Source organism: Anolis sagrei, chromosome X, assembly GCF_037176765.1.
Source record: "Anolis sagrei isolate rAnoSag1 chromosome X, rAnoSag1.mat, whole genome shotgun sequence".
Classification (NCBI taxonomy): domain Eukaryota; kingdom Metazoa; phylum Chordata; class Lepidosauria; order Squamata; family Dactyloidae; genus Anolis; species Anolis sagrei.
Genome location: NC_090034.1, coordinates 29714855 through 29740429, shown reverse-complemented (window position 1 = coordinate 29740429; position 25575 = coordinate 29714855). Strand labels below are relative to the sequence as shown.

At 45.4% G+C, this 25575-nt stretch overlaps 1 protein-coding gene across 1 annotated transcript in view; it reads left to right on the top strand.

Moving 5' to 3' along the window:
• Positions 1–5376: 5376 nt before the first annotated feature.
• SVOP (SV2 related protein) overlaps positions 5377–25575 on the top strand; it is a 26868-nt gene continuing 6669 nt past the window's right edge. Inside the window, exons 1-12 of the mRNA XM_060786118.2 lie at positions 5377–5484; positions 6844–7010; positions 8764–8849; positions 9816–9914; positions 10302–10373; positions 11268–11392; positions 12142–12205; positions 12528–12653; positions 12754–12882; positions 23642–23715; positions 23785–23861; positions 23997–24104. Coding sequence (XP_060642101.2) covers positions 5450–5484; positions 6844–7010; positions 8764–8849; positions 9816–9914; positions 10302–10373; positions 11268–11392; positions 12142–12205; positions 12528–12653; positions 12754–12882; positions 23642–23715; positions 23785–23861; positions 23997–24104 — 1162 coding nt within the window. The 5' untranslated portion in view covers positions 5377–5449. The remainder of the gene's footprint in view (positions 5485–6843; positions 7011–8763; positions 8850–9815; positions 9915–10301; positions 10374–11267; positions 11393–12141; positions 12206–12527; positions 12654–12753; positions 12883–23641; positions 23716–23784; positions 23862–23996; positions 24105–25575) is intronic.

Here is a 25575-nt window from a genome sequence, read left to right as displayed (position 1 = left end):
CCCATTAGAAAGCCTTGGATAGTCTAAGCTCTCCTACAAACAAAGGGAACGCCAAGTAAATCATGTTTTATAACATGCCTTCCCTTATGAACACCAGATGACAAAGGGTAATCTTTCCCTCATAACCTCTGAGGATTTATTTATTTATCGTGTCATCAGCAACCATTGTATTACAATTCTAACAGAGCAAAACAAACACAGAGATTAAAAAGAAAAAAAAAGAAAGAAAGAAAAACCACACAGATTTTGTAAATTTGGTATTTGGTTAAATGTCCTTTGACCAGTATCTGGCCACTTGGAGTGCCTCTGGGGTTGCCGCAAGAAGGTCCTCCATCGTGCATGTGGCAGGGCTCAGGGTGCATTGCAGCAGGTGGTCAGTGGTTTGTTCTTCTCCGCACTCGCATGCCGAGGATTCCACCCTGTAGCCCCATTTCTTAAGATTGGCTCTGCATCTCGTGGTGCCAGAGCGCAATCTGTTCAGCGCCTTCCAAGTCGCCCAGTCTTCTGAGTGCCCAGGGGGGAGTCTCTCATCTGGTATCACCCATGAATTGAGGTGCTGGGTTTGGGCCTGCCACTTTTGGACTCTCGCTTGCTGGGGTGTTCCAGCGAGTGTCTCTGTAGTTCTAAGAAAACTATGTCTTGATTTAAGTCGTTGACGTGCTGGCTGATACCCAAACAGGGGATGAACTGGAGATGTCTCTCCCCTTTCACTATTGGCTGCTACTTCCCGGCGGATGTCAGGTGGTGCAATACCGGCTAAGCAGTGTAATTTCTCCAGTGGTGTGGGGCGCAGACACCCCGTGATAATGCGGCATGTCTCATTAAGAGCCACATCCACTGTTTTAGTGTGATGAGATGTGTTCCACACTGGGCATGCATACTCAGCAGCAGAGTAGCATAGCGCAAGGGCAGATGTCTTCACTGTGTCTGGTTGTGATCCCCAGGTTGTGCCAGTCAGCTTTCGTATGATGTTGTTTCTAGCGCCCACTTTTTGTTTGATGTTCAGGCAGTGCTTCTTGTAGGTCAGAGCACGGTCCAAAGTGACTCCCAGGTATTTGGATGTGCTGCAATGCTCCAGTGGGATTCCTTCCCAGGTAATCCTCAGAGCTCGGGATGCTTGTCTGTTCTTAAGGTGAAAGGCACATGTCTGTGTTTTAGATGGATTAGGGATCAGCTGGTTTTCTCTGTAATAGGCAGTAAGAGCACCTAGAGCTTCGGAGAGCTTCTGTTCTACCATCTCAAAGCTCCCTGCTTGAGCAGTAATGGCACGATCATCAGCATAGATGAAAGTCTCTGTCCCTTCTGGCAGTGGCTGGTCATTTGTGTAGATGTTGAACATGGATGGAGCAAGCACGCTCCCCTGAGGCAGGCCGTTCTTCTGTTTCCGCCATCTGCTTCTCTGGCCCTGGAACTCAACAAAAAAGCTCCTGTTTTGTAGCAGGTTTCCTATGAGGCGGGTGAGGTGGTAGTCCTTTGTGATATTATACATTTTTCTCAGGAGGAGGCGGTGGTTCACAGTATCATAGGCTGCTGACAAGTCTATGAAGACAGCTCCTGTGATCTGCTGCCTTTCAAAGCCATCTTCTATGTGCTGAGTCAGGTTCAGCACTTGCGATGTGCAGCTTTTGCCTTTTCTGAAGCCAGCTTGCTGTGGGATCAGACAGGGGTCTATATTTTCCATAATTCTATGCAAAATAAGTCTCTCCAGAACTTTGTAGAGGTGGCACAACAGGGAGATTGGTCTGTAGCTTTTTGGGTCATTACGGTCTTTGCCTGGCTTCAAAATGGCGATGACTCCTGCTTTCCTCCAGATTTTAGGGGTTCTGACAGGATGCAGTGCAGTTGTTCATCAGCTCCAGCAGCCAGCGCCTTGCTTTTGGACCAAAGTTCTTGATTTGTTCCATCCGTAGATCATCCAAGCCAGCTGCTTTGCCATTCTTACATTTGTTGAGAGCCATGTCCAATTCAGTAGATGTAAAGGGTTCATGGAGGTTGTTGTTCTCAATCTCTGGTTGTCTGGCTATTGGTTTCTTTCCTACTTTGGTGGCAAGGTTGGGTTTCCCATTCTTCAAGAGTTGGTGTGCTATCTGATCTGCCTTTATGTTGGCATGGGTATTAGTTTGTGAGGGATCGTTGCTCAGCCGTCTCAGCAGCCTCCATGCCTTCTGGCTGCTCCTGCCCATGTCGACCTCTGTGATCAACTTGATCCACTGTTCTTTCTTGGCTTCAGAGATGGAGGACACAATGCTCTGCGCTGCCTGAAGAGTCTGCTCACTGAATGGGTCTTCGTTGTGGAGCCTGTAATAGTTTTCCAACAAGGCAGCTGTTTCAGGAGTAATGCCCTGGAGGTAGTGGGTTCTGCAGCCTCTCGGTATAGAGGCCCGTGAGCAGGTTTTCACTATTTCAATAAAATGTTCGTATTCCTCAGGGATTGGCGCGACCGATGTGATCATGTTGTCTAACATATCTGAGAATTTAGTCCAATCTGCCTTTCTGAAGTTGTATCTTCGTTTAAATCGAACTTCCTGAGGCCTTATTGTTGGGAACAGTTGGCATATTATTGGTCGGTGCTGTGTGTTTGGGATTGGTGGTCCCACTGATTTGGTGCATTGCTGTACGATGCTGTCGCTCACAAATAAGAGGTCTGGGTTATAACCTCGGTGCCATCTCCCGCTGTTGTAGGATGGTGGGAGCTTGCTATCATGGATGAGTGATAGTTTGTGCAGTTCAGACCAGGACAGGACAGCCTCTCCATTTCTGTCCTCTTGGGCATAGCCCCATACATGGCTATGGCTGTTGAAGTCACCAATTACTACCGCCCTTTTACTCAACCAATTACTCAACCCAGAAGCAACCAGAGACCTCTGAGGATGCCCGCCATAGATGAGAGAAGGCTTCTGAAACATGGCCAGACAGCCTGGAAAACTCACAGCAACCCACGAATCATCATCATCATGGAAACAATAATAATTATATAATGTGATAATGGAAATGATATAATGTTAAGATAATGTCCAATAATAATTATATAATATACTAATAGAGGGCTGAGCGAAGGAAGATAGATGCTTTTGAACGGTGGTGTTGGAGGAAAGTTCTGAGGGTGCCTTGGACTACGAGAAGATCCAACCAGTCCATCCTCCAGGAAATAAAGCCCGACTGCTCATTGGAGGGAAGGATAGTAGAGGCAAAGATGGCCACATCATGAGGAGACAGGAAAGCTTGGAGAAGGCAGTGATGCTGGGGAAAATGGAAGGAAAAAGGAAGAGGGGCCGACCAAGGGCAAGATGGATGGATGGCATCCTTGAAGTGACTGGATTGACCTTGAAGGAGCTGGGGGTGGTGATGGCATACAGGGAGCTCTGGCGTAGGCTGGTCCATAAGGTCACGAAGAGTCGGAAACGACTGAACGAATGAACAACAAAAATAGAGAAAAGGTTAAAACCTGGTTCTTTGAGCAAGCTTTCGCTAATGCAGCACAATCAGGTAAAGATGAAATCACTGAACAACTTGACGATGCCATTGGATAATGACTTTAGTAAGGAGACACTCTCAATAATGTTTTTATGGCTTTGTACGGTTTTTATATTATACTAGCCGTCCCCTGCCATGCGTTGCTGTGGCCCAGTCTGGAGATCTGGAAAATAAAATAATGAGAAAGTGTTGGTTTCTAATATATGTAATGTCTTTCTGCTTGTGGGTAAACAGTATTTCTTGTTCTTTCTTTGTCAGTGTTGATGTGGAGATTGTCTGGTTTGCCTACTCTGGAACATGCAACATATCATCATCCTTCTTTAGGGGTCCCTTTCAAATCTTTGATTGTCATATACATATGTGTGTGTGTGTGTGTGAATGGCTGGATGGCCCTTTGTCAAGAGGGTTTTGATTACGTTTTCTTGCCCTAGTGAAGGGAGTTGGACTGGATGTCCTTAAGGCAGCATTTCTCAACCTGGGAAGTCAAAACCTGGGGGGGGGGGTCACCAGGGGGGTGTCAGAATGGTTACCAAAGACCACCAGAAAACACAGAGTTTTATGTTGGTCATGGGGGTTCTGCGTGGGATTTTTGGCCCTAATTCCATCATTGGTGGGGTTCAGAATACTCTTTGATTGTAACTACAACTCCCAAATGTCAAGGTATAGTTTCCCCAAACTCCATCTGTGTTTATATTTGGGCATATGGAGTATTCGTGCCAAGTTTGGTCCAGATCCATCATTGTTAGAGTCCACAGTGCTCTCTGGATGTAGGTGAACTACAACTCCCAAACTCAAGGTCAATGTCCACCAAACCCTTCCAGTATTTTCTGTTGGTCATGGGAGTTCTGTGTGCCAAGTTTGGTTCAATTCCATCGTTGATGGAGTTCAGAGTGCTCTTTGATTGTAGGTGAACTATAAATCCCAGCAACTGCATCTCCCCAATGACAAAATCCTAATTTGTTGAGTGATGGTCACTCCTTGTGTTGTGAGACGTTTTGTTGCCAAATTTGGTGTGATTTCGTTCATTGGTTCTTTTGTTTTTAAGGTACTCATTATGCACAGAGCATTTATATATAGATAGATAGAGGGCAAGATGGATGGATGGCATCCTTGAAGTGACTGGACTGACCCTGAAGGAGCTGGGGGTGGTGACGGCCGACAGGGAGCTATAGCGTGGGCTGGTCACGAAGAGGTCACGAAGAGTCTGAGACGACTGAACGAATGAACAACAACAAAAGAAAGATAGATAGAAGATGCTAAACGTTTTAACTGTATTTTATAATAGTTGAGGCATCGAATTGTTGCCGACTGTGAACCGCCGTGAGTCGCCTCCGGGCTGAGAAAGGCGGCCTATACAAATGTAGTAAATCAATAATAAATACTAAAGATGAATAATTGTACAGGCTTGTCCTTTTCCCGCCTTTTTTAGTCAGCGGAGAGGCGTGTCTTGCTCTTTCCCTGCTCTAGTCAGTGGAGGGGGCATGGCTTCTCCTTTTCCCTTCTTTAGTCAGCCCTTTTCCCCGCCCCTTTCGTGCCTTAGTCAGCGAAATGGGCGTGGCTTGTCCCCCTCCTCTCTCGTCGGCACAGTGGGCGTGACTTGTCCTTTCCCCGCCTCTTTCTTTTCGTAGTCAATGGATGGGGCGTCGCTCGCCTCAATTCCGTGCAGAGGGCGTGGCCTGTCCTTTTCCCCGCCTCTTTCCTGCCTTACTCGACAGAGTGGCTTCACCTCTCCCTTCTCTATTCAGTCCAGGGGGCGTGGCTTGCTCTTCTCGCCCTTTTCCTTCCTTATTCAGCGGGGGCGTGGCTTGCTCTTTTCTCTCCCTTTCCTTCTCTAGCCAGTGAAGGGGCGTGGCTTTCCGCTTTCCCCGCCCTCTCATTCCCCAGCCAGCAGAGGGGGCGTGGTCTTGTATTTTCTCCGCCCCTTCCGGCCTCCACTTTTCCCGGGAAACGCCTGCAGGCCGGCATGTGAGCCAACATGGAGGAGGACCGTGTCCAGCTCCGGCAGCTGCCGTAAGGGAGGATACATATATATATATTCCCGGGAAAAATGGGTCCCTCCCTTTTATTATTATTTTTCCCCGGGGAAAAATATATATATGTATATTTTCCCGGGAAAAAGGGGCCCTCCTCTTCAGGGGATGATTGACAGGAGGGCTGGATCATCATCATCATCATTATCATCATCATCATCATCATGCAATGAACTGGAAATAATAAATCAATCCTTAGTATGGTTTTTGCTACTATGAGAGATACTGGATAATATAGTGTCTTAAATAATAATAGATTAGCTAATATTAGATAATTAGATAATATATCATAGGTTACTTAGTTTTAATATCTATGGCTGAAGGGCCCTCTGTCAGGAGGGATCGAATGGTGCCTTCCCTTATGGCAGATCCAGACTGGATTCAGTCATAATAATAATAATTGATGATGCTGATGATGCTGGAGCCTCCTTCTCCTAGGTTATGCAATGCCTTTCTCTTATATATATGTATTGCATATATATGTATTACATACATATGCATTTGGTGTTTAGTTCTGGTATGAATAGCCTTGAGTGTTGTTTCTGATACAGTCTGATTTGGATCCTATATAAGTTGGGGTAGACATAGTGTCTCCCCAAGAAGTACAACTTGGAGGTAGGTCTGTTCAAATGGAGTGGCTGCTGTGCTATATAATTCCATATATACATATAAGTATTTTAAAGTATTTATATATTGTAATACATGTAAGTAGTTATTCTATATTCTATATTATAACATATATATACATACATACATACTTATAATGTAATATATATGTATAAGTAGCTATATATAATATTATAATACAGTAGTTATATATAATATTATAATACAGTAGCTATATTATATAAGTAGTTATATATATATATATAGTAATACATTTAAGTAGTTATATAATATACATATATATACACATACCTATAATGTATTATATATAAGTAGTTATTATATATATTTTATATATAATATATGTATACGTTCATATATATAATATATGTATAAGTACACATATATTATAATATATACATTATAGTATATAAGTAGTTGTATGTTATGTATGTTATATATTAAAATATATAGTGGTTATATATATTATATATACTATGATAATATAAGTATTTATAATATTATATCTGCAGTTATTTTATATGTTACATATAATATAATATATAAGTAATTACAAATTTTATATCACATATAATACATGTAAGTAATTTACATGTATTATATCACACCAAATTTTATATATATAGCCTTGACGGATGTGACGGGCATTTGGATCGACAACGGGACAGATTCGTTCTGCATACCCTGTACTTCTTTCTTTCTGGCTTTGCAGGGTGGTCAAGTTCCGCCGCACAGGGGAGAGCGCCCGCTCTGATGAAGATGTCGATTCCACTGTTTACGGAGAGCACGAGGTCCACATCGAAGGGGTCCCAGCGATGGAGGCCGTGGAGCTGGAAGACGGCAGCATTGTGCCCAGAGAGTTTGCTAACCCCACTGATGGTATAACAATAAATATAATAACTGTAACATATAATTATATATATAATTATAATTATACTAACTTGGGCACCCGGCGGTGCCAAGTTGATTTCAAAATGGCATTGTTTGTTTTGAGGTGTTAGGTAACATCATTTAGTTAATTAGTAATACTATTTATTAGGAAAAAGTTTTTGATTTTTTTAATGAATTATCCCATTAGAAAATGCATAACTATGTGGGTGGACTACAATTCCCAGAATCATGGGTCAGTCCTCTCCAAACCAGGCACTGCTAGCCATGTTGGGTCTGTGTGCCAAGTGTGGTCCAGATCTGTAGTCGGTTGGGTTCAGTGCTTTCTGGATAAGGGTGAACTACAACTCCCAGATTCCCAGGGCAGTCACCCCAAAACCCAGTCAGAATGCACAGTTGCCCATGATGGGTCTGTGTGTCAAATTTGGTCCAGGCTCGTCATTTGTGCGGGTCACGGGTCTATGGAAGTGGGTGAAGGTACTGCAAATCCCATAGTCTGTGGTTCATCCTCCCCTAACCCTCACCAGGACATAAAGTGCACCATAGGGAGTCTGCATGCCAAATTTGATCCAGGTGCATCATTTGTGGGGGTCACAGTGGTTTCTGAAAGTGAGTAAAGATACTGTAAATCCCATTGTCCTCGGTCCATCCTCTCCCAACCCTCACCAGAACAAAAAGTCTGTCATGGAGAGTCTGTGTGGCAAGTTTAGTCCAGGTCTGCCACACATGGGATCACAGAAGTCTCTGGGAGACAAATTGAGTGAAGGTACTACAAATACCATCATCTGTGGTCCGTCCTCCTCCAGCAGGATGTATAGTGATATATAGGGATATAAAAGTTTTAGATAAATAAATAAATAAATAAATAAATAATGGTTCATGGGAGGTCTGCATGTCAAGGGTGGTCCTGATCAGTCATTTGTGGTGGTTGCAGTGGTCTCTGGAAGTGAGGGAAGGTACTGCAAGTCCCATCATCTGTGGCAAGTTTGGTCAAGATCCATCATTGGTTGGGTTCACAGTGGTCTCTGGATGTAGGTGAACTGCAACTCCTATAAATCAATGTCAATTCCCCCAAATCTGGTAATGGGGGTTCTGCATGCCAAATGTGGTCCAGGTCCATTATCGAAGGGGGTCACAGTGCTCTGCATTGATGCAGGATGAACTACAACTTCCATCCTGCGTTGATGCAAGGTAAACTGCAGCTTCCCCAAACCCCTCCAGTCTGTTCAGTTGCTGATCAATTCCTCTGTGTTTGCTGTGTGCCATCAGAAAGGGTAGGAGAGGGTTAAGGGAGAACGAGTAGGTGGGGTCATGCAAATTCCACACAAAGAACCCTGGAGTGCCAGCCTATGGTGGAAGACACAGGTCAAATCTAGGATGAAATTCTCCCCAAATGAAAGTATTCCTTGGGTGGTGGGCAGTAGTGTTTGGGAAGGACATTGGTAAGGTTTGGGCTAAATGTTCATGGTGCTCGCTATAACCTACAATGTCAGTTGAGGGAGTGCCTTGGAAGGCTGTCTTTAAGTGGATACCTCCGCCACACACACACACACACACACACACACACACACACACATTGTGTGTATAGATTGTATTTTTACATTATTATTCCAGGAGCTTGCTGATAAGGGCTGGTTGATTTAGCAGGCCTCATAATATCCCATTGTGAGAGCCACATTGTTGGCGTCAGTGATTTCCAAGCCGTGCCTTCTAATCCATTGCTTTCTCTCTCTTCCTATTCCAGACACGTTTATGGTGGAAGATGCAGTCGAAGCCATCGGCTTTGGCAAGTTCCAGTGGAAGCTTTCTGTCCTGACTGGCTTGGCATGGGTAAGTACCGCACCAATAAGGTCACTTTATCATCTATCTTTCTATCTATGTCACTATCGGGACCTGAAGGTAGGCCTCTCTTAGGTCCTTCTATCATCTATCTCTCTCTCTGTCTTTGTATCTGTCTAGCTCTATATCTTTCTACCTGTTTGTCTATCATCTGTCTATCTATGTATCTTTCAGGATCTGAAGGTAGGCCTTTCTTAGGTCCATCACTCTATCACAGCTGTTCTCAACTTGGGGACTGTTTCTGAGGGGTCGCAGCCTCCTTTAGTCCCGCCCCTTCCCCAAAATGGCTGCCTGGCTTTTCTGGAGCCTCAGGTCGAAAGAGGCTTGGAGCCACACAAAAACAGCAATGACAACAACGGGGTGGCAGTGAGGCCCACGAGGAAGGCCAGAGAGGGAAGACGGTGACAGGCCTCCCTCCTGGCCTCCCTGCTTCCCAGTCCCTTGCGGTGCCGAAACAGGGAAGGCGCACTTACCTCACCCTGGTTGCCAGGCCTGGGACATATGAGAACCTTGCAGCCACAGCTGCTAAAGAAGCCTCGGCCAGAAGGGAAGAGAAGTGTTCAGCACGTCGCCCCCCTCCCAGGTCGCATGCAGAATGGGCGGGCTTCTCCCTCTCTCCCTCACCATCCTGTCATGGCCCCGCATCATCTCCGCTGGCTGGGCTCAGCGGAGGTGGCTGGGGGCAATGGGAAGGCGCCTCTAAAAAGTCAGTAGAGGCGCCTTTCCATTGCTCCCAGTGCCTCTGCCTGCCGGGCAAACTGACTTTTTAGAGGCGCCTGAAGGTATGCCTCTCTTAGGTCCATCACTCACTCTGGCTGTCTGTCTATGTCTCTATTGGGACCTGAAGATAGGCCTCTCTTAGGTACATCACTTTGTCATCTATCTATCTATGTTTGTATCTATTTATGCATCTATGTACCTCTGCTAACACGGTTTCCTCCCTTTGGATCCTTGCAGATGGCTGATGCCATGGAGATGATGATCCTGAGCATCCTGGCCCCACAGCTGCATTGCGAGTGGCGACTACCTACCTGGCAGGTTGCCTTGCTCACCTCGGTAGGAAAACACCGGAATGCTTGTGCCTTCTGTTGGGTTGTGTCCATGCATTCTGGGGTGGGTGGGGGGAGGCTCATTAGGCACCCAGCACACCACCACCACCACCACCTCTTCTTATTATTATTATTACTATTATTATTATTATTAATATTATGTTTATTTATACCCTGCTTTATCTCTACCAAAGGAGACCCAAAGCAGCTATATATAATTTATATTAGAATGTATTATTATTTCATATCATTATTATGCAAATACTATTACATTGTCTACCTCATTGAGTTTATTGGGATGGTCATTGTGTACCTCATTGTGTACATCAAGATGATCATTTTGAGATTTCTGCAAAGAAAACAGCCCTGTACCTAACAAATCATCTTCACACAGGTCGTCTTTATGGGAATGATGTTCAGCTCCACTCTCTGGGGAAATATTTCTGACCAATACGGAAGGAAAACGGTAAGTTGGTCAGAGATACGCCATCTCTCTCTGTCCCTTGGAGAAAGAGGCGGGTGTCCAGACCTTGCTGTCTCTACCACACTTTTGGAAAATAAGGAATGCTCTCATATAAAATTGTAAATGATTGACAGGTTGGTTTTTTCCCAATTAAAACTTGCTGTCTGTCCATCAGTTCCGGACAGATGTTGATTTTTCTTCATGACTGCCAACGTGACCAGAGACAATGATTGCTTTGCCCCCGTTTACAGCTGGATCTTGGTCTTGCGAGGCCTTGTGGGCTTTGGCATCGGCGGTGTTGAAAACAACATGTTTACATAGTCAAAGGCAATGGCTCTTTAGGTTAAAGAGGAAATCCATGAACTGCCAACATTGATGTTAATCTTAAAAACAAACAGGCATCTTGAGCTCTGAGGATTACCTGGGAAGACATCTGTGTTCTAGATGGATTAGGAATCTAAAGCACGTAAAGCTTCAGAGAGCTTCTCTTCAACCATTTTAAAGCTCCCTGCTTGAGCATTGATGGCATGATTATCAGCATAGATGAAACTCTTTGTCTCTTCCGGCAATGGCTGGTCACGAAGTAAGTACTAACCAACTTCTGACATGCAAAGTGTTTGGCTGCCTTATTCCTCTTGGCACCTCCTTCCAAATAGCTGGGTTCTGGAAGACAGTGCTGAGAGGAGCAAGGAAACTGAACACTTTGCACATTTAGAAGTTACTGCTAGAAGTTGGTGTTACAAGTCGAAGAAACAAGTGTATTGAAGACAAGGCCATTTTATTCAATCCGCACATCACGTTTATTACCCTGGGAGGGACACCAAATGCTGCGCCGTTGCTTGGGACATGGCACGTTTTCCTCCTCTGTTTTCCTATACCGGCATTTTTTATGCGCAGGGCCTCAAGATCAGCGTCCTGTGGACCTTGTATTACGGGATCCTCAGCGGCTTTGCCCCCGTTTACAGCTGGATCTTGGTCTTGCGAGGCCTTGTGGGCTTTGGCATCGGCGGTGTCCCTCAGTCGTAAGTAGACAACCATTCCTCCATCCTGTTGCTTTCTTTGCAACCATTTCATCATCTTCATGCTCCAGCCATTGCCCGCTGCCACGGAGTCCAGTGTCGGATGCGAGAAAATGTACAATTTGGGAATAAAATTAATCTCTGCCTCTTGACTCCAAACAAAAACCTCAATTTTCTCTGATGTCTCAGGTTCTACTTGCCTTTTTTGGAAGCAAAAGTTTCTTGTGCAGCCCCAAAAAATGTTATGTTATGTTATATTATATTATAGATTATTATATTATATTATATTATAATATAATATAATATATGTATATACATCAGGCACCGGCCAAGCACCAATAAATGTTTATAATGTTTATATATATTATATTTATCAGACATGGACCAGGCCTCAATAAATATATATTATATTTTATTATATTATATGTGTGTGTGTGTATATATATATATATGTATATATATCAGGCATTGGCCGGGTCAGTGACAGATGGACAGAGAGTGTTTGTGTGAACTAACATAATATGAAATAGCATAGAATCATATATAATAATAGAATAATAATAATAGCAGAGGCCATCCAGTCCAACCCCCTTTCTTCTGCCATGCAGGAAAAGCACATTAAAAGCCCCTCCAACAGATGGCCATCCAGCCTTTGTAACAATAATAGTAACAGTCATTGCCATTCCAGGTATCAAACAGTCCTTCAAGGGAGTTTTCTGACCCTTGTCTTCCGTGCTTGTTGTCCTCTCCAGGGTAACATTGTATGCTGAATTCCTGCCGATGAAATCCAGAGCCAAATGCATTTTGCTAATTGAGGTAGGTGGGATGCATTGGCCAGGAAAAGATCCTTGTGAAGAATTTAGTAACGCAAGAGTAAGGAAGGCCAAATGCTGCAATGTCTCCAACTTTAAGTAACCTACCTTTGGAGAGGCAAAATGCTCTAAACTGTACAATGTGGTCTATTATTAAAGAGTTAAAAGCTGACCAGAGAGCAAAAGCTACAATAATTTTGGCTGTTGAGGACTCTCAGCTGATATATTTGCAAAATGCCGAGTCTGCAGCAGACTGCTGGTAAAAGCTCGGCGACAAAGGCCTGCTCCTATTGGGAAATGTCATTGTCCGCTCTCTCTCTGGGCAGGTCTTCTGGGCCATCGGAACAGTCTTTGAGGTCCTCCTGGCGGTTTTTGTGATGCCCACCCTCGGTTGGCGCTGGCTGCTCATCCTCTCAGCCCTCCCGCTGCTTCTCTTTGCTGTCTTGTGCTTCGTGAGTCATGTTCCGAAATGAGCCCTCGCTGTTGGCTTGTGTCATGACTTTGGGGTTGTGTCTTGCCCTGTTCTAAAGGACTACCTCCTTCGCTTTGCAGTGGCTCCCGGAAAGTGCCCGCTATGACGTCCTGTCCGGCAACCAGGAAAAGGCCATTGCCACTCTGAAACGGATTGCGACCGAGAACGGAGCCCCCATGCCGCTAGGGAAGCTCATCATCTCCAGGCAGGCGAGTGTTGGAAAGACATCATGTTGTTGCTGGAGTTGGGTTCTATGGGGCCCAAATATGAGGGGGCTCAAGTTCCATCCTATATCTCACTGGGATGTCCCTGATAACATTTTTAAATTTTATATGTGTGTGTGTGTGAGTATGAGTATACACACACACACACACACACATACACGTGGGCCGCGGTTTTGCAGTGGATTAAACTGCTAAGCAGTTGAACTTGCTGACCCGAAGGTGGGCAGTTTGGATCCATGGGATGGGGTGAGCTTCTGCTGTTAATATTTAATATTTTAATAATATATATAATAATTTTGATATATTTAATATGTATAAGATAGAATATATAATAATATAATTTATAATATAATTGTGTGTGTGTGTGTATATATGTATGTATGTATGTATATATATATTAGCTGTCCCCTGCACGTGTTGCTGTGGCCCAGTCTGTTGATCTGGAAAATAAAGTAATGAGAAAGTGTTGGTTTCTAATATATGTAATTTCTTTATGCTTGTGGGTAAACAGTATTTCTTGCTGTTTCTTTGTCAGTGTTTTTTTTTTAAAATATCTTTATTGAGTTTTTCACAAGCAGTTAAAAAGGGGGAACTTAAAAGGGGTCCGGGGCGGTGGACGGGGAGGGATGGGAGGGAAAAAGGGAGAGAGGGAGCGGGGGGGGGGGGGGAGAGAAAGAGTTGGGGGGGAAGTAGGGGGGGGAAGGGAATTAAGAAGAATAAAATTTGTGACCTCCCGGTATCATCTTAAGGGTCTCTTCTTTTCTTTTCCTCATCTCCTTCTTTTCTTATTTATTCCTTTCTCCCTCTCATTTTTCGTGGGTTTCATTTTCGGTGATATTTGTCTTGTTAATTTGTTAGGATCTTCTTGTTTCTTTCTTTAAAGTATTCTGACACCTTCTCCCAGTTTGTATCTTTCCTATTAATGCCTTTATTCCTTAATATTAGAAAGGTAAGCCGGTCCATGTTTTTAATTTCTAGTATCTTCGTTAAACGCTCATCTTCGTCCGGGATTTCTTTCTGTTTCCATTTTCGTGCATAGCAGATTCTAGCTGCTGTCATCATCAGGAACATCAATTTGTCCGAGTTTTGGTCAATGTCTAAGTCGTGCATTTCTAGCAGGAATATCTCTGGTCTCCAGGGGATGTTAATCTTCAGTATTTTTTGTGCTTCTCTTTGTACTTCCTTCCAATATGTTTTCGCGTTTGGGCACGACCACCACATATGGTAGAACGACCCTTCTGTTTCCCCGCATTTCCAGTACTTTGTAGTCATGTTTTTATAGGTCTTCCCCAATTTCTTTGGCGTCATGTACCATCTATACGCTATTTTTGTCCAATTCTCTTTTAGATCCGTCGCGTAACAGAATTTTAATCTTCTCCTCCAGGCTTCCTCCCATTCTTCTTTTCTAATCGTTCTTCCTAAGTTTTCATTCCATCTCCTCATGTATATTTTACCCTTTTTTGACTCAAGTTCCCATTCAAGTAATTTCTTGTATATTTTCGTTATCAGTTTTTTCTCTGATTCCATTATTTTATCCCAGAAGTTTTTTTTCTAGATTGAACCCTATTTCCTTATCTTTTTTATATCTTTCTTTGATTTGCCAGTATTGCAGCCATGATATTTTTTGGTCTAACGTGTTTAGTTCGTGCTGTGCTTTTAGTGTTACTTCACCTCCCTCTTTCTTTAATATATCCTTATATTTTGGCCACTCATACCAGCCCATACACCTTCTTTGTTCAGCCTCTAGAGGGGATATCCATGTCGGTATTTTTTTATATAATTTGTTCTTATATTTTTCCCAAACCTTCAATATTGTTGATTGCACAAAATGATTCCCAAAATTCTTTGTCGTGTCGTCTGTGAAATGACCACTGATGGGTCTTCCTGTGCGCCTGCGCAGAAATTCGGAATATTCTAGAGTTTTTATTGAGTTTTTTTAAACCAATAAGAAGCCCCCCCCCACCCCCCCTGGTCGTATAAAGGACCCACAGCGTGGTTTCACTTTAGTTCCTTTTCCGCGCGACAGCAGTAACTTCGGTCTATTGCTATCCCTTGGCTTTTCTGGTTATTGGACTCTTTCTGGCTTCTGACTACGCTGATCTCTCCTGCCCTGACCCTGGACCGTCCTTGGATTCCTCTCAGGCTAGATGGCTACCTTATTTTTTAAAATTGCTCGGCTTGTGGGACTACGCTCCCCGATGCCGATAGGCATTCTAAATGCCTCTTATGCCTGGGCGAGTCTCACCGCCCCCAAACCTGTGAGATTTGCAAAAGCTTTACCACTAGAGCTCGGAAGAGCAGAGACGCTCGTCTTAAGGCTTTGTTATATGAAAGAGCGTTGGCCCCAGAGGCTTCCTCTGCCTCCGCGCGCCACGTGGCAGGGACCCACCAATCCCCTGATATACAAACAGCTCAGCCTCCCTCTCCTTCTGGAGATAGGCCTGACTCCAACTTACCCTCTGTTCCCTCTACGGAGCCTTTGAGGAAAAAGCCTAAGCCTTCTAAACAGGCTTCAAAATCAGGCAAAACAAAAGAAAAAAACTCTAAACAAAAAAAGGGACGGCAACTCACTGGCACACAGCCCTTGAGCCCTCCCCTTCTGGATCCGATGCCTCAGCCACTCCCCTCTCCCCACCATGTGCAGGAATCGCTGGCATCCTTCCTCCAAATTGAAAACCCTCCCCAAATTCCCCCTCTTGAGCTCCTTTCCACTCACCTTCAGGGACAAACCTCGCCGGATCCGGCTCTCTCGCCGCCTCCGCTTCCTCCCTCTCAATCCTCCCCCCCCCCCAACCTCATTAGCCCTGCTCCCTCGGTACCGCTGGTCTCCACCCCCCAGGATCCGGCCCCACGAAGGGAGCGTTCCCCGCGGAACCGCCGTTCCGCCTCCTCTGAGCACTCACAGAGCCCTTCCCCGCCTCCTCCAAAGCGCGCGCGCGCGTGCGCATCCTCCCCATCCCATCCATTACCCTTATCCGGAGTACCCTTACCATCTCTATCCCCCTCCTCCTCCATACCCAGCCTATCCCTTCTATTATCCTCCTCCAGATCACTATGAACAAGGGCCTCCTGATCCTCAGCTGATTAGGCACCCATACCCTCAGCTTCAGCGTGCGCCCCCCTTGGCCACCATTTCCCATCCTCCACCACACCCTCAACCAATAGAGGAAGATCCCCCCCCCCAGAGGACCCCCCTCTCTCTCAACCTGACTCAGATACAATTGAGCTTGATTCTCAAGATGATACCCCTGCCTTCCCTAATCCTCAACCTGACTCTGATGTCACTCCCCAACAAATTCAGGACTTTAAAAATTTCTCTGCCCTGTTAATCAGACTTTCTAGGGCCCTTAATTTGTCTATTCCTGAACCCTCTGATACAGTTCAGGACCCTTGTTTCACCACTTCAGAACAACAACCTCCTGTGTCGACCTCCCTCCCCACTCTACCATACCTTCTAAAAATTCTAAAAACTACTGGGGTTGCTCCAGCCCTTGTGCCAGCTACACCCAAGAGAGCAGAAAATCTCTACCGTATTGACCTTACTGCAGCATCATGGCTCTCTAAGATGCCTAAAGCAAACTCCATAGTGACAGATGCTCAACCAAAACCTATACAAGCTAACCAATCCTCCCCTTCAGATAAAGAGGGAAGGAAATTGGATACTATGGCCAAAAAATTCTACTCCTCAGCATGCTTGTTTGCACGCATGGCTCACTACGGAGTCTATATGAGTGTCTACCAGACATTTCTCTGGAATAAACTGACTCCTTACTTAGATCTCCTCCCTGCAACAGATTTATTTATTTATTTATTTATTTATTTAGTACACTTGTATACCGCTAATATCTCAGCCTAAAACGGCGACTCATTGCGGTTTACAACATTTAAAAACAACAATAATTCCGATTAAAAATATAAAACACATACATATACAATACACAGTATTGGGCCACCAATACAGACCAATGCATCTCTTAATTAAAATCATAATCCAATTTCGTTGTCTGTGATTGCCAGTCCTTGATCAAAAACTTCATCGCATCGGATTAGCCGAATGCTTGCTCAAACATCCATGTTTTCAGTTTTTTCCGAAATGCCATCAGCGAGGTGGCTGATCTTATCTCTATAGGGAGGGCATTCCAAAGCCGCGGGGCCACCACAGAAAAGGCCCTGTCTCTCGTTCCCACGAGCCGCACCTGTGAAGCAGGCGGGATGGAGAGAAGGGCCTCTCCCGAAGATCTTAGGGTCCTGGTGGGCTGATAGGCCGAGATACGTTCGGATAGATATGTAGGGCCAGAACCGTTTAGGGCTTTAAAGGCCAAAGCCAGCACTTTGAATTTGGCCCGGTAGCTAATCGGTAGCCAGTGGAGCTGGTACAGCAGAGGAGTTGTATGCTCCCTGCGCCCTGCTCCTGTTAATACCATGGCTGCCGCCCGTTGGACTAGTTGGAGCTTCCGGGCCGTCTTCAAAGGCAACCCCACGTAGAGAGCGTTGCAGTAGTCAAGGCGGGATGTAACCAGAGTGTGGACTACTGTGGCCAAGTCAGACTTCCCAAGGTACGGTCGCAGTTGGCGCACGAGTCTTAACTGTGCGAATGCTCCCCTGGTCATCAGCCCTTAATTAAGGCCTTCCAGCAGGAAGCACTGCTACTATCTAAGCTACAAAAAGAGCTTGCAAAAAATACTGCTGACACTTCTGCTAAACTCATTGCTGGCTCGGTGGCCCTACGCCGCCACGCCTGGTTACGCGCTGCCATTCTTTCCCCATCGCAGCGCAACCTAATTGAAAACCTCCCATTGGATGAAGCAGGCCTCTTCAACCCAGATACAGATTCTCAATTAAAACATTCTCATGAGATGAAACAGACAGTAAACAAATATGACCAACAATCATATCCCTACCAACAAAAACAGAGATGGGGTTCTTACTACCAGCGACCCCAGTTCTATCACAGACCTTACTACTCCTCCTTCTATAGAGGAAGAAGACCGTACTCATCGACTCTGCCTTCAAGAAGACCTCCTCTCCCTGCCAGGGGTCAGTACCGTGGTACCAGGCCACCTAACAACAACAAACGTCGCTTTTAGCAAACAAATTAGCCCTATTCCTCCCCCAGCCCCTGATCCCACACCCTCCCCCTCTTACCTTGATAGACTCCAACCATATCTCCCTGCATGGCAGGCCATAACGTCTGACACCTGGGTACTTGATATTGTTGATAGAGGTTATGCTATTGAATTTCACTCACACACCCCGACAGGCAAAATCATACTTACCGAATCTTCTCCTGTCATCTGGGAAGAAGCAACCTCCCTTCTCCAAAAGGGTGCTATTTCTCCAATTCCCTCATGTGAGGCCTCATCTTGTTTTTTCTCCCGATACTTCCTTGTAGATAAACGGGATGGAGGACTCCGCCCCATCCTAGACCTACGCAAAGTCAATACCTTTATAACACCCCGTAAATTCCGGATGGTCACTCTACCCAACATACTTCCCTTCCTCCCGGAAGGAGCATGGTTAGCGACCATAGACCTCCGAGACGCATATTTCCATATCTCAATTCGACCTCACCACCGCAAATTTCTTAGTTTTGCAATAGATGGTCAATTTTTCTCATTCAATATACTCCCATTCGGGCTTTGTACCTCTCCTAGGGTGTTTACTAAATGTATGATTGTTGTGGCAGCACACCTTCGCCAACAGGGGATTACAGTCTTCCCGTACCTGGATGACTGGCTTTTGTGCTCGAAATCTCGCTCTGAACTGTCATCTGACATTCATTACACTTTATCTCTTCTGCAGGACCTGGGCCTCATCGTGAACAAAGAAAAATCCCACCTCCTCCCATCCCAGCTGTCCTCGATTCTACACTCCAAAAGGCCTACCTCCCAGAAGACCGCCTGCACAACCTTCGGCAGGCCATTCTGGACCTTCAGCACCACAGGTCTGCCTCCGCATGGGCCATCCAGTCCATCCTTGGCCATATGTCATCTACCACCAGTGTTACCCCCTTTGCACGTCTACGGTTACGACCTCTCCAAAACTGGTTCCTCCGTGTGTTCCGTCCCCACAGAGACTCCCAAAGCACCATCCTCTACCCCCCCCCCCCAGCTTGTCCTCGACTCCCTCTCATGGTGGACAAAGCGACACAATGTGAACCGAGGAATGCCCTTCCACCCACCCAAGCCATCCATGGCCCTCACGACTGATGCCTCCACATCGGGATGGGGGGCTCACATAAATGACCTCCAGATCAGCGGCCGCTGGTCGGATTCGGAGCGTCAACTACACATCAACGCCCTAGAACTCATTGCAGTAGAGAAAGCCCTCCGGGCCTTCAGCCCGATTATACACAACCATACAATCCAAATAGTGACGGACAACACCACCGTCAAATACTACCTCAACAAACAGGGCGGAACACACTCCCAGACTCTTCTCTCCATATCAACCCGCATCTGGGAATGGTGCATCAAGGAAAGAGTTTTCCTGATCGCCATTCACCTACCGGGTCAAGACAACACACTGGCCGACTCACTGAGCAGGTCCACGCAGACCAACCACGAATGGCAGCTTCACCCAGCCAAGTTCAAAGTCATATCCAACCGCTGGGGCATGCCCCAGATAGACCTCTTTGCATCACCAACAAACACTCAATGTCCTCTATTTTGCGCAAGGCTCCCCCCTCACGCATCCCCAGGCTGCCTCGGAGATGCATTCCTCTTCCAATGGAATCCCGGCCTACTCTACCTTTCCCCCCCCCCCTCCCTCTCCTATCCTCGGTTATAACCAAAATAATCACAGACAATACAAATTGCATTCTGATAGCGCCATGGTGGCCCCGCCAGCCATGGTTCACCCCACTCCTCCAACTCTCACAGGGCCAATTCCTCCGGCTCCAGCCGTCCCCAGACCTTCTCACTATCGAGAACGGCCTAATACAACACCCAGATCCACACTCCCTCCACCTGACTGCATGGAGGATCGAACCACGCTAGTGCTCTCTGACGAAGTGTCCCGCATAATTCTGGCAGCCCAAAAGCCGTCTACTAAGAAAGCATACGCTTACAAGTGGACCATCTTTAAAACATTTGCTGAAAGTACGGGCCGAGCCCCATCCGTGACATCCATCCCATTAATGTTAGATTTCCTCTCCCACCTAGCCGCTAAAGGCTTCTCCTTTTAGTCAGTAAAATGTTATGTAGCTGCCCTGTCTTCCCTTAGAAGGAAGAAAGACTTGCCGTCCCTTTTTCAGGATAACAATGTTCAGTTATTCCTCAAAGGCTACAAAAATCTCTACCCCCCAGTTTCCCCCCCTACACCTTCATGGAGCTTAGAACTAGTTTTATCCCAGTTGTCTAAACCACCCTTTGAGCCTATGTCTTCCGCTCTGATATCCCACTTATCGTGGAAGACTGCCTTTCTAGTGGCTGTTACATCTGCAAGGAGGGCGAGTGAGCTCTCTGCTCTTAGAGCTGACCCCCCCTATATTCATTTTTACTAGGACAAAGTAGTCCTCCGCACAGATGTTTCTTTCCTACCTAAAGTGGTGTCCCATTTCCATATGTCCCAGGACATCTCCTTACCTGCCTTTTTTCCTAACCCGACCTCACCGTTAGAGGTCACACTTCACTCGTTAGATGTTAAAAGAGCACTATCTTTTTATATACATAGGACAGCATCATATAGGAAATCCCCTAGACTCTTTCTTAAGTATAGAAAAGATACCATGGGTCAACCAGTGACTTCTCAAAGACTCGCCTCCTGGATCATATCCGCTATTAGATTAGCTTATCAGCTGGCAGGTAAAGAACTGCCACCTCATGTTGCAGCTCATTCTACCAGGGCAGTCTCTACCTCTCAGGCTTTCCTTTGCGGAGTACCTCTTGACCAAATCTGTAAGGCAGCAACTTGGTCCACACCATCAACATTTGTCTCTCACTACAAACTTGACCTGGCAGCGAAGAAAGACGCAGCCTTTGGCAGAGCGGTACTCTTCTCCTGTGTGGCATGACCCACCTCCAGGTCAGTAGCTTGTTATGCTCCCATCAGTGCTTATTTCACAGACGACACGACAAAGAATCATAAGTTGCTTACCTGTAACTGTGGTTCTTTGAGTGTCGATCTGTGAAATTAGCACGAACCCGCCCATCCTCCCCTCTAGGTCATGCCCTTCTTATTTTTTCCTTGGTTGCTGTCTGGCGCTAAGGAACTAAAGTGAAACCACGCTGTGGGTCCTTTATACAACCAGGGGGGGTGGGGTGGGTGGGCGGGGCTTCTTATTGGTTTAAAAAAACTCAATAAAAACTCTAGAATATTCCGAATTTCTGCGCAGGCGCACAGGAAGACCCATCAGTGCTAATTTCACAGATCGACACTCAAAGAACCACAGTTACAGGTAAGCAACTTATGATTCTTTTCTGTCTTCTTTCCCTTATACCAAATGTAAGTGTGCCAACCCCCTCTTAGCTCTATCCCTTCTAGAATCAGCAACTTCTTTTTCTCCAGCATTGCCCAGTCCCTCGCCCAGATTAAGGCGTTTGAGTCAAAATACATTTTTAGGTCTGGTGTGGCTAATCCCCCTTTCTCCTTTCGTTCTCTCATGTTGTCATAGTGAATTCTTGGTTTTTTGTTTTTCCAGATAAATCTTGCCACTTCTCTGTTCCATTCTTTTAATGTCTTCTGGTTCCTTACTATCGGCAGATTTTGGAATAAGAACATCATTTTTGGTATTACCATCATTTTTACCATTGCTATGCGTCCCATTAACGATAGGTTCAGGTTATTCCATCCTTCCATGTCCTTCTTGATTTCCTTCCATTTTGCTGTATAATTGTTTTGTAATAATTGCAAGTTTCTAGCTGTCAGTATTATCCCTAGGTATTTTAGCTTTGTGACTATTTGTATCTCCCAGTTATCTTTTATTTCCTCTTGTTCTTTTTTCTTTATGTTTTTTGTTAATGCTTTGGTTTTTTCCAGATTAATTTTAAATCCCGAGACCTCTCCGAATTTCCTTATTACCTTAAGCCAATCTCCTAGTTTCTGTTTGGGGTCTTCAATTATACATATGACATCATCCGCATATGCTCGTATTTTATATTCTTGCCCTTGTATTTTCGCTCCTTTTAGATCTTTTTCTTCCCTTAGTTTATTCAGCAATATCTCCAGGGTTAGGATGAACAAAAGTGGGGAAAGTGAGCATCCCTGCCTTGTTCCTTTCTTAATTTCTATCTTTTCTGTTTCCCTTCCATTTACTATGATCCTTGCCTCTTGTTTATCGTATATTGCCTCTATTGCATTTAAGAAGTAAAAACCTAGATCCATTTCTTTCATTATAATTTTTAGAAATTTCCAATTTACATTGTCGAACGCTTTTTCTGCGTCTGTTAAAAACATTACTTTGTTTTGATGTTTAATTTCGTAATACTCGATTAAATCGATGATCGTTCTTACATTTTCTTTTTGATTCCTATTTGGTAAAAATCCTGATTGCTCCTCTTCTATATATTCACTTAGTAGTTTTTTAAGTCTCTCTGTCATTATATTACTGAAAATTTTGTAATCTACGTTCAACAATGTTTCTTTGTCAGTGTTGATGTGGAAAGTGTCTGATTTGCCTACTGTGGATCATGCAGCATATAATTATCCCTCTTCAGGGGTCCCTTTCAAATCTATGATACTATATCTGTGTGTGTGTGAATCATATCTATCTATATCTATGGCTGGATGACTCTTTTTCAGGAGGGCTTTGATTACGTTTTCTTGTCCTAGTGAAGGGAGTGGGACTGGATGGCCTTGAGTATTTTATGTTGGTCATGGAGGTTCTGGGGGGAAGTTTGGCCCCATTTTGTCATTGGTGGGGTTCAGAACACTCTTTGATTATAGGTGAACTATAAATCCTAGTAACTACAACTCCCAAATGTCAAGGTCTATTTCTCCCAAACTCTATCTATTTCCATATTTGGGCATATGCAATATTTGTGCCAAGTTTGGTCCAGATCCATCATTGTTTGAGTCCATGGTAGTCTCTGGATGTAGGTGAACTAGAACTCCCAAACTCAAGGTCAATGATCACCAAACCCTTCTAGTGTTTTCTGTTGGTCATGGAAGTCCCGTATGCTCTGGTTGGTTCAATTCTATCATGCTATTTGATTGTAGGTGAACTATAAATCCCAGCAACTACAACTCCCGATGTAGCTATCTATCGATCGATCTATCTATGGCTGGATGGCTCTTTGTCAGGAGGACTTTGATTACGTTTTCTTGCCCTGGGTGTATTGAATGCTTGTGCCAAGTTTCGTCCAGATCCATCATTGTTTGAGTCCACAGTGCTCTCTGGATGTAGGTGAACTACAACTCCCAAACTCAAGGTCAATGCCCACCAAACCTTTCTAGTGTTTTTTATTGGTCACGGGAGTCCTGCATGCCAAGTTTGGTTCAATTCCATCATTGGTGGAGTTCAGAATGCTCTTTGATTATGGATGAACTATAAATCCCAGCAGCTACAACTCCCAAATGACAAAATCATAATTTTTTGAGTGATGGTCACTCCTTGTGTTATGAGACGTTTTGTTGCCAAATTTAGTGTGATTTTGTTCATTGGTTCTTTTGTTTTTAAGGTACTCATTACGCACATTTTGGAATTTTCTTTTTGGAATATTTCCAAGCCGTGGGTGTCGAATCTGTTGGTATGGGGAACCAGCTGTATCATGTGGTGTTCACATCCTCCTTTGTATCCCAACAGGAAGATCGAGGGAAAATGCGGGACCTGTTCACCCCGCAGTTCCGATGGACCACCCTCCTGCTTTGGTTTATATGGTAAGAAAATGCATATCATCCTTCTTGGAGTTCCAACAGAGCCACTCACTTTCCTTGACTTCTCTGTAGGTTCTCCAATGCCTTCTCCTACTATGGCTTGGTCTTACTGACGACGGAGCTCTTCCAGGCTGGAGACCTCTGCAGCTGTGAGTCCTCATTCTCTTGGTAACGTTCTTGGTAGCCTAAAAGGGGAAGATGGGGTGGGGGTTCAGGGCTCCAAAAGCTAAAGGAGACTCTCATGTCTTCCCCACCTTCTCATTGGTCTTCTTGCCACGCCGAAGTGTCGAGCAGGAGGAAAACGGCAAAGCCCAAATGCAGCTTGGCCTGCGAGATCTTGACGGAGAAGGACTATGTCGACTTGCTGTGGACCACGCTCTCTGAGTTCCCAGGTGGGCAAATAGAGGCTTTGGTCACGCTTCTTATTCATTTCTTTATAGCAGTAGTTCTCAACCTTTCTAATGTGCGACCCCTTAATACAGTTCCTCATGTTGTGATGACCCCCTACCGTAAACATGAAATGTATTTATTTATTTGTTTATTTGCTGTATTTATATCCCGCCCTTCTCACCCCGGGATGTCCGAGTGCTGGGCCTCCATTTCCACTGTGCCTCCCTCCGCCATGTCTCCCAGACTCGTGGCGGTGGCAACAGAGAAAGTGACGGCAGCAGAGGATGAGGTGGTGGCGAAAAAGGTGACAGGTGTGGCAGCAGTAGCAGGAGTGGCCTGTGCTGCATGCTGGGGCCTCGCCTCCTCCCCAAAGTGAAAGGGCACCATGGAGGGTGTTTTTGGTTGCTCCCAGCATGCAGTGTGAGCCACTCCTGCTGCCCTGCCTGTCATCTTCGCCGCCACCACCTCCTCTGCTGCTGTCACTTGCTCCGGTTGTCATGCTGCACTCCCAGCATGCAGCATGGTGACCGGAAAAAGTGATGGAAGCAGAGGAGAAGGCAATGGCGGCAGAGGTGACAGGTATGGCAGCGGCAGGAGTGGCCCACGCTGCATGCTGGGAGTGCAGCGCGACAACCGGGGACACACTCCATGACACCCTCTCACTTCTGCAACCCCATGGATGAGCGTGAGGGAGGGAGGAGGAAAGGCCCCAGCATGCAGTGTGTGCTGCTCCTGCCACTGCAGCTGCACCTGTCACCTCTGCTGTCATTGCCTCCTCCTCCACTTCCGTCACTTCCTCTGGTCGCCGCACTGCATGCTGGGAACCGGCCGTGCAGCGGAGGAGGTGAGGCCTTGCACAGGGCAGCGGTGCCTGGTCTGCGGGTGAGAGCGAGCCCAGGCAGCCTGAAGGACTGCGCCTCCCTCTGTGACACACGCATGCATGGTCGCGACCCCCAGGTTGAGAACTGCTGCTTTATAGCCTTCGGAGCATAGCCTAATATCATTGGAATCTGGGAAGTCGTGCAGGGCACTTCATTATTTTATCTCATTAAGCCTCCTTTATTTAGAAGGGGTTCTATTCTTTATTGATGTGTGGATTGAATGAAATTGCCTTGTTTTCTATACACTTTTGGCAAGGTTTCTTCAAATTGTAACACCAACTTCTAAACGCGCAAAGTGTTTGGTTTCCTTGCTCCTCTCAGCCCCGTCTTCCAGAACCCAGAAGAAGCTACTGAAGGAACAAGGAAGCCAAACACTTTGCATGTTTAGAAGTTGTTTAGCCGTTGGTTCATGGATTGAATGAAAGGATTGAATGGATGGCTGAACACCATCGTAAGATGATCAGAGCCTTATGGCAAACTGGCGAATTGCCGACATTTAAAACCAGAGGCAGTTATTGAACTTGAGTTGAAAACACATTTAAATAGTCAAAGGCAATGACTTTTTAAGTTAAAGAGGAAAACCATATATACA